At 54.3% G+C, this 9169-nt stretch overlaps 1 protein-coding gene across 1 annotated transcript; it reads left to right on the top strand.

Moving 5' to 3' along the window:
- On the top strand, positions 1-4064 carry SMIM45 (small integral membrane protein 45). The gene is made up of 2 exons (XM_065856591.2): positions 1-388; positions 3106-4064. The coding sequence occupies exons 1-2, from the start codon at positions 154-156 to the stop codon at positions 3312-3314; spliced, it is 444 nt and encodes a 147-aa protein (XP_065712663.2). The 5' UTR covers positions 1-153; the 3' UTR covers positions 3315-4064.
- The last annotated feature ends 5105 nt before the right edge of the window (positions 4065-9169 follow it).

Here is a 9169-nt window from a genome sequence, read left to right as displayed (position 1 = left end):
TGAGGGCTGCATAGCAAGTAGACCGAAGAAAAGGTTGCTGGCGAGGAGCTGGGAAATGCTGGCTCTGCTGCTTGATGAGGAAACATAAATTGGGAAGTCTGTGAGGGCTGCTTTTTATTGCAGTGCTTTTTGGATGGCAGCTTCAGGAAGCAGATGATCAGGGAAGGAAATGAAGTTGCTGGCTTTCCTCCCATTACCCCAGGGGGTCCAAGCTGGAGTCACCTTCCCAGGCTCCCGAACACTGCCTATTGCTGTCACCATCCAGGGTCTCATGCAGTAACTGGTGCACCTCTGAAGAAGGAGTTTGCAGTAGCCTTGCCGCCCCCAACCTGGCTGCTGGGCTTCCCACAGCAGCGGCAGAGGACACAGGAGCTACTTTTCAGAGCAGGTAGGAACGCTGTGCTGAGAGACCTCTGGCTAAACCCGGACTTCAGACCCGACTCCTGTCAGGGAGGAGGCTTTGTGCTTAATTCCTTCCATGGTCCCTCAGGATGGGGGGGGTTTCCTTATCAGTTACTCACCTGAGTAACTGAGTAACACAGAGGCAGCCATGAAGAGGCAGGAGCAGTACCCAGATAGGCCCTTTGCTCCTGGCCAAATGGTGCCCAATTCTGAGCCACCCAGTCCCATTGGTCTTGATCAGGTGAAGCTAGGACCCCACAAAAGAGAGGTGTGAATCATTGAGAGAGCAACAGAAAAAGTCCTCCAGGACTTGACAGTGGTAGGGAGAGCACCGTGAATAGCAAAAATAAGGACTGCTGAAAGCCAAAGAGCATGGTAGGAAGAGGCAAAATCCACTGAGGTTTCCCCTGTCATACAAGGAGAACAGATAAATATCAACATCCATGGCAATAAGTGGGAGTAAATCAGGTGTTTTCTCCAATGCTAGCAGTTTCTTGCTTACTTAAACAAGAATTACCGCTCATTTCAGGTCTAACTGTGACAAAAAAGGTGTTATTCAGAGGGTAGAGATAAACCTCATGCTTCCTGCTGCTTGTCTTGGGACGAGCAGGCAGGGACGGGCTCTCCTGCTGCAAGAGGCATTCAGCAGATAAATACTGCTGGGCACACTGGATTCAACTGATGGCTGCAGTATTAAAAAAAGACCTCAGAAAAGCCCAGTCTCTGGTGTGGGAATGGGCAACAGCTTCACTAGCCAGGAGTGGCGAAAAGGATGGAGATACTCAGAGCACTCCCGTGAACCACCCCACGCAAGGGAGGTTTGGGACAAGTGGTTATTAGCAGAGGGGTGACTGGGGGGACAGTCGCAGGTGGCTGCTTTCCAGTGTCTGGAAAAGCAGGAGCTCAATGAGGACGCAGCTCTTGTCTTAACTCTGTCCCTGCTGAAGTCAAGTGTCATTTCATTGCCCACACAGAGGATTGAGGATTTTGGAAATTCTCCCTTCAGGACTGCTTTTTGTGCCTGAGCCTGGCACCATTGTGCTTTCCCAAGCCTGAAGGTTCCCGGTTTAATACACCAAAGCCTGTGACAAGCAGCATGCTCACTGTGCAAAACCCAGCCAACCTGGTGCCCAGGGAAAGCCATAGTTGTGCTTTTTCTTGGGGGGATGCTTCTTTGTCCCCTTTTCTGTCCCTGCATGACCCACACCCTGATAAGTGTTTTGGTAAGAGTGAGCAGCTGGGAGTCAGACAAGTTGGGCACCACTGGGGGCTGTAATGTGGGTTGCTCCCTCCCTCCCAAAGGATGGGGTTAAGGGATGGGCACAAACTCGGCACCTTTACAGATTTTAAATGACACAGAGTCAGGGTGCATGCCCTGAGCACAGCATCAGCAGGGCCATGGTGATGGGGAGGGAGTGGGCCAGGGCAGCAGCAGGTTGTGGGGCTGGGAGAGGTTTGCTCCTTCCTGCTCACTCATTTATAGTGCTGGCTTGACAATGATTGTATGGCACATTGTTTTGTGTTCCCCAGGGCAACACTGCTCCGGACCTGGCATCTCACGTGTGGGTGGCGAGGGGCTCCTGGCAAGTCAGATTGACCACTCCAAATAAGGGGCTCCCGCTGCCCAGCAGCTGATTTCCTGATTTTCTCCCCGTACTTAGCACTGATGAGGCTGTTTCTCAAATACTGTGTTCAGTTTTGGGCCCTTCGCTACAAGAAAGATAGTGAGGTGCTGGAGCTAGTTCAGAGAAGGGCAACGGAGTTGGCAAAGGTTCTGGAGCACAAGTCTGATGAGGAGCAGCTGAGGGAACTGGGGCTGTTTAGCCTGGAGAAAAGGAGGCTGAAGGGAAACCTTATTGTGTCTACAACTACCTAAAAGGAGGTTGTAGCATGGAGGGTGTTGGTCTCTTCTCCCAAGTAGCAAGTGATAGGATGAGAGGAAGTTGCCTCAAGTTGCAACAGGGGAGGTTTAGATTGGACATTAGGAAGAATTTAATTGTGGAAAGGGTTGTCAGGCACTGGAACAGGCTGCCTAGGGAAGTGGTGGAGTCACCATCCCTGGAGGTGTTTAAAAGATGCATAGATGAGAATCTTGGGGATGTGGTTTAGTGTCAATGTGAGGTTAATGGTTGGACTCAATCATACTGAGGGTCTCTTCCAACCAAAATGATTCTATGATGCAGGGATGGGTGGGAACTGGGCTCAGCTCAGGGATCAGTGCTGAGCCAAGCACCACAAGGTCCCTGAGCCCCAGCAAAGCAGGGCTGTAAATGGGTCCAGAAGGGAAAGCTCAGCCCTGAACTGGGCCAGCTCAGACTGGGAATTCAAAAGGGTTGTGGAATGTCAGGGTAAGGGGCAGTAGATTCTCCCCCAAGCGGGAGATGAGAAGCAGTTGTATTTACCTGCTGCTGACATTTAAATTGCTGGCAACTGGGCTGGGCATGTGCAGGTTTGCCCCCCTCTATGAGGAGGAAACGGGACTGATGCTCCCTGAGGGGGTCCCACCCCCAAGGGATTGCCCTCTCCCAAAGGCTGAGGGGCCTTGATGTGCAACCCAGCACAAGCCAGGGTGTGGTGGGGCTGTGAGTAGGGGTGCAGGGAGGCTGAGCACTGCTGATGAAGCACATCTCTCATGGTGAAGCTCAGTAGAGGTGTTTTTTGGGTGCTCCCACTGCATGAGCTTTCTTCCCTTTTCTCTGGCAGCCATGCCCCACTTCTTGGATTGGTTCGTGCCGGTGTATCTGATGATCTCCATCCTCATCCTGGTGGGCTTTGGAGCTTGCATTTACTACTTTGAGCCAGGACTCCAGGAAGCCCATAAGTGGCGAACGCAGAGGCCGATCATGGAACGAGACCTTCGGAAGACGCTGATGATTCGGGACAACCTGGCCTTTGGGGTGCCCGAGGTCTGACACGCTGCCCATCGAGTGCAGAACACCCTCTCCCAGCTGGGCAGCAGACCACAAGCCCTGGCAGGGATGACCGTCCTGCTCTGTGCAAGCAGTACTGATCATCACTTTGCCCTTTGCTGATTCAGATCTTGTGCTCACCACTCACCTTTCTGCCCTTTTGTTTCTTAGGCAAGGTTTGTGTGGCACTGTAGACTCGGGGCTTCCAGCGTGCTCACAGCCCTTCACCCAGCTGAGGACTTCTGCTCCTCCCCATGGCCAAGACTGGTGAATCACTCAAATGAAAGGTCTCTTGTTAATGACTGGAGTTTGAGCTGGCTGGCATCTTGACATGAACCCCAATAAGAACAGTCTCTGCAAGGGTACCAGGCTTGTAAAGGGATACAGAGTTGTTGGGTTAAGGCTGTTTAACTCCAGGGGGAATTCTGGGGGAAATAAATGGCATTTCAACTGAGACCATTGCTTCAGCTGAGCTCTTCACAGCACCCACCCTTGGCACTGGGCTGGTAAGCTTGCTGAAGCTCTGTGAAGAGGGGCCAAGGGCTCAGCAAGATCCAGAGACAGAATGTAGTGTTTTTATCCCTGCTAAAGGCACACTGTTTCTCTGTGTCTGCCTGTGAGGTGGAGAAGACAAAGAAAACCATCCATTCAGCCAGCCAGCCATCCATCCATCCATCCATCCATCCATCCATCCATCCACCCACCCATCCACTCCAGATACACTACATTCAAATTAAAGATCTTTACTAATGATGTTTGTCCAAGTCCTGTGTCAAGATGAGAATATTCTGCAGCTCTCCACGAAGGCATGCTGCCAGACTTGACTTACCACATCAGCCTGACCTTCTGGTCCTCTGACACAGAGTGAGATGGGATAGACCAGGAGGTAGCTTGCACTTGTTCAGTCCCCTGCACTTGGGGGTCCTATGGCATGGATGGGCTCTCCCTTAATTGTCACCTCAACAAGACCTGTGAAGCATTCCTTGACCCCTTTCCCTGCACGTCTCTCGGAAGGGACACTGAGGTAGTTGGTGAAATGGGCTCGTTGCACCGCCTCTGCTTTCCGCAAGCCATATAACATGGATCTGGCACAAAATCCCATGTTTATGGACTATCTGCACTTTCTGCACTGCCCTGTGGCCAATCAGCTACTGAAGCACTGTAGGAAGGTATCATGCTGGGGCTGAGAGGGATGTTCACATCTTCTCACTCCCTGGCAGCCCAGTGCAATGCCCAGTGTGTACAAGGAGACTTGGGGGAGTTCTGTGTGGCAGGAGGTTGTGTCAAGAGCTTCTCATCCCCTCTCCTCCCACCTCAACACCCAGCCTTTGGATGCAGTAAGTGGGTGGGTGGTACCACCTGTGACTGCTCTGGACACAGCAGGATCCTGTGTGCCCCACTCCTGTACATCCCAGGGGATGTCATCTGATGCCACCACCCCATGTGCACATGTCTGCACTTCCTATGTTGTCACCTGAGCCTGCCCCACATCCTCAGCGTGTTCCCAGGGTACTGGATCTGTGGCGTAGTCCAGGACAGCGCCTTTGGGCAGCAGGGGTCCCTCGGCCTGGTGGCCCAAATCTGCCACAGATCCTGGATGGGCTCATGTCCCTCAGCCTCTCCTGTGAAACTGTCAGGGGAGGTTTTCTCCTCCATTCACAAATAGAGGAGGAGAGCCCCCTGGGCCGGTTTAAGTGAGTGATGCTCCATTGGTAATTCTCTGGGGATGAAAGTTAATTTTTAGCCCTAAGAGTTTTGGGTAAGAAAGGAATGGATCAGGACATCCTGTAAATACCCTGGGTCTTTGTGGGACATTTCATCCACCAAGATTGCAATCATACCACCATTATCTTTTACATCAAAACCAGGCACACCGGCTTTGTTTTAGCCAGAGGACAAGTTGTGAGTCCTTTCATCAGCCAAAAAATGGAGATCATGATGCAAGTACCCTAACTGGGGAGCCTTGCTTGGCAGGGAAATGCAGGGAGTGGGATTACTCCTGTGGCCAAAGTTATGGTTGCCCTGGCATGCAAAGGCTCAAAGCGCAGGTGCAGCCTGAAACAGGTAAATTCCATTTATTTTTGTGCCTTGGTGACTTGGGACTGCTAAAGAGAAATGCCATGGGGCTGGGATGCATGGTTGAATGTGCCACACTTGGCTGCATGGCTCACATCCCCTGCCCTCAGGCACAATACAGCCATATCTCTAAGTGCCAGCTGGAAACCTGCTTGCTGGCCTCCCCTCCCTTGTAGCTGGGACTGCACTACAAAAGGACCCTGGCTGAGCGATGGAGTAGCAATATAAAACTCTGTACTAGAGACGAGGTGCACAGAGCAGTGAGGGACAAATTAAACAGTCCCTGCAGGAAGGGCAGCCTGGTCCCTGTGTGTGCACCGGCGCAGGCTGCTCCGCCATCGCACCTCCTCCAAACCCGCTTTTGCTTGCTCTGTCAAAAGAGAAGAGGGAAAATCACCAGGCTGGTGAAAACAAAAGGCTGGGTCTGCCACTGGTGCTCTCGGCCAGCTGGCACGTGTGGTGAGACAGGGCTCCCCACGGGGTTCCCTCTTCCCTCCTCTGTGTCCTCTGCTTGCCAACCTGCCTGTTTTCACCTCCACTCTGCCCACAACTCACCACAGAAACCAAGCAGAAAAGAAAATGACAAACAGGGCAGGGCTGGACTAGAGAGAAACTAATTATTCATCTCCTCTGGTTTATGTTTTGTGCTGTTTAGTCCCGATGCAATCAGTAGTAAGCCAGGTATTTTCCACAGGTATTTATTGCCAACAACGTCAAAGCCTTCCCCAGTGGAATAAAAGTGTGTGACAAACGGTGTTGCCAATGCTTTATTTTTCTGTTGTTCCCCGTGGGAGCTGTCTCCCTCCAGCTCCGGGCAGGCAGCAAGGGCCAGTCTGCAGCGGGGCTTCCTTTACAGCAGGGTAGGTCTTCATCTGTCTGGTTTCTGCACCGGCTACGCTGAGGGGCTATCTGGGAGTAATTAAGCTAAAGGCAAACGCTGCCTGAAAACTGAGACTGCTTCTCCTCTGTGGGACATGTGCAGCCAGAGATACCTCAGGGGAGAGGGAAATAGTCACAGATACTGAACTAAGCTGCATAAAGCATCGGAGAAGATACTTAGTGCTTCCAACACAGCATCAGATTGGTCTTTTCCACCTTCTCTGTCTCTTTACCCTTAAAGAAGAAGAATAATTACACTGCCCCAAGCCCTGCTTTCCCCAGCACTCCCTATGGCTTGTTGCAGGTCACGGGATGGTGGTTTCCCCTATGCCCCTCAGCACAGGGCCACCTGAAGGCAGGGAGCTTTGTCCCTGTCATGCTCTGGGTGTTATGAGTGCCCAGCTCTCCTCTTTGCTCCCGTTTGCCCACCAAACCACACATATTCTCATCCTGCTCCACCGATACACCTTCCTCCTTTCCTCCTTGGTTACTGAGTTGCCCTTCAAAGTCTCTTTCATAGTGAGGAAGGTGTAGAGCAGCAAGCTGGCTCCCTGTAATGGATGGTTTCTTGACTCTGAAAATGCCCCAAAGCTGGCAAAATTAAGAAACAAACAGAATAATGAAGAAGCAAACGGAAATCGGAGTAAGGGAAAGAAGCATCAACCTGGATGAACACCCAACAAGCAAACACTGAACTTCCTCAGTGGGGCATAAATTGTTGGACTGGAATTTGGCATTTGAAGGGGGAAAAAAAAAAAAAAAAAAAGAGGAAGAGAGGAAGGGAAAACATTCCAAAAATTCAGAGGCTTTTTTGTTTTAATCACACTTGTTGTCCTCAGGAGCAGGCTGTGGCAGGCCAGACCTGGTGAGTCTGCACCACTCCTCTACCTTTCACCATGGGCTCAGGGCAGGGGGCTGCCCGTGGCTTGTGCTGCCCACGGTGTGGGGCTGCTGGCGGCAAGGGCCAGGAAGGCAGCGAGCAGGGGTCAGGAGCAGCTGAGGCACCAGGCGTGGGAGCTGCTGGTCCAGCCACAAGTGCCCCATTGTCCCAGTTGGAGGCGGGCTGGCCGGCCCAGCAGGGCTGCCCACGGGGACTCAGGCCCGTGGACAACAGCAGCTCTGGGTAGCGCTGAGCCCCGGGACACTGCAGCCCCTGCAGCAGGGAAGGCTGCAGCCCCCCGGTCCAGCCTGGCACCGCTTGCCCCCGCCCTCACACCTCTGCTTCCAGCCTGCCGCCGCCCGCCATGGAGGAGGACGTCACCCCTCACCGCAGCCGCCTGCTGGCCCCAAGCGGCCCCACCAGCCCCAGCCGCATCCCAGGCCCCCCGCTGCGGCGGGACGGACCGCTTGGTGCCCCCACGAAGCGGAGCTGCCTCTCGGTCACCCTGTGCCGGGCCAGTGGGGGCGGCAGGGGCCCCCCCTGGGAGCGGCTCCGGGGCCCAGCCCCCGTCACCCCTGTCCCCCCTCGTCCCCGGTCCCCCACAGCCGAGGGGCCCCAGCGATGTGGCGGTTCTGGCGGTGCCAATTCTGCCCTGGGGGCGAAGATGGGGGTGCCCTGCTCCCCACCATGGTCCGGTGGGTATCTGCTGCTGGGATGAGGTGGGCAACGGGGAGGGAGTCACCAAGGGGCCCCTCAGCGGTGCCATGGAGCTTGGCATGGGTCAGGGCCCTCTGGGAGCAGTGGGGTGACATGGGGGAGGATGGGGGCTTCCACCCCTGCAAGCGATTTCCCCTTCGCCCACACCAGGAGTGTGGGTGGGCAAAGGCAGGGGGAGGTGAGCCCAGTGGGGTGAGCCCTGGCACCCAGCAGGGAAAGGGGCGGCGGGGGCACTGTGTCAGGAGATGTTGTGGGTGCTGGGATGCCTGTTTGTCTGTCCGTCTGTCTGGCAGTCAGCCTGTCAGCCGCTCAGCCTAGCCAAGGTAATCACCAACAGTGATTTCTAAACACTCCTGTAACCCACAGCTGGTGTAGTTTCCTTTTACCTCTGGGGTGCTGCAAAAAGAGGTGCCAGGTCTGCCAGGCATCCTGCAGCCCAATCCCCATCCAGAGGGCTGGCATATGCTGGAGGGACACATGGGGACATCCCTGAAAGGATGCTTGAATTGTCCCACCCAGCAGAGGGTCAGAGCAGTCCCAGATGTTCATGCCCCAACACGGCATGGGGGGAGCACAGTGCCTGGTGGGGCCAGGGCTCGCAAATGTAGAAGAAAGAAACACAGAGGGAGAACAGAGCATCTCCCTCCAAAGGTGCCAGTAGCCAGGGGCATCCACTTGGCTCTCCAGGCATGGGCACATCCACTGGACACATGCAGGCAGGCACTATCAAGCACATACACCTGCTACGGCATGTAGGGTGCAACCTGCACGCCCCAACATGGCCCATGGGCAGCAGCTCTCCCTGCTCCCTACACGTATGCACATACATGCATGTGCACACATGTGTACACACACACACACACACACACAGGAGACGACGCTCACTCTGCCTCTGCACCGTGGGCTGACAGCCAGGAATCGTGGTGCCGGAGGAGAAAAGGTTTCTCACGCCTCCGCAAGCGGAGCTGAAGGGCAAATTGCTTTTGATGAGCCAAAACATTCGCAATTTCCTCCCTCCGGGAAAGTAGAAAGAGGCCTTGCAATCCCCTGAACCCAATAAATACCTAGGGGGAGAGAGCGCCCTTTCTCAGCCCCGCCAGAGCAAAGCCATGAAGGGTTAAGCATCCCCCTCCTTAAACAAGCAGAGATGCTGAAACCTCTGGAGAATTGGGAGGGAAAGGGGCAAGAAAAGGCGTGTGAGGTTTGGGAGGGAGGAGGGGTGCGGGTGTGCAAGGGGGGCCCTGTTGGGACATGTGGCACCCATCAATGGCAGCCCCTTCGTCCCCACACCCATGCCCACCCAGGC

The sequence above is a fragment of the Patagioenas fasciata genome, chromosome 1 (assembly GCF_037038585.1).
Source record: "Patagioenas fasciata isolate bPatFas1 chromosome 1, bPatFas1.hap1, whole genome shotgun sequence".
Classification (NCBI taxonomy): domain Eukaryota; kingdom Metazoa; phylum Chordata; class Aves; order Columbiformes; family Columbidae; genus Patagioenas; species Patagioenas fasciata.
The sequence above is the reverse complement of the archived record's forward strand: the minus strand, read 5'-3'. Positions and strand labels throughout refer to the sequence as shown.

What these genes read in the sequence shown, in the direction of transcription:
- SMIM45 (XM_065856591.2), top strand. Translation starts at nt 154, where the DNA reads ATGATCAGGGAAGGAAATGAAGTTGCTGGCTTTCCTCCCATTACCCCA. An exon ending in GGAGCTACTTTTCAGAGCAG is followed by an intron (nt 389 to 3,105) that starts GTAGGAACGCTG and finishes TTTCTCTGGCAG; the next exon opens with CCATGCCCCACTTCTTGGAT.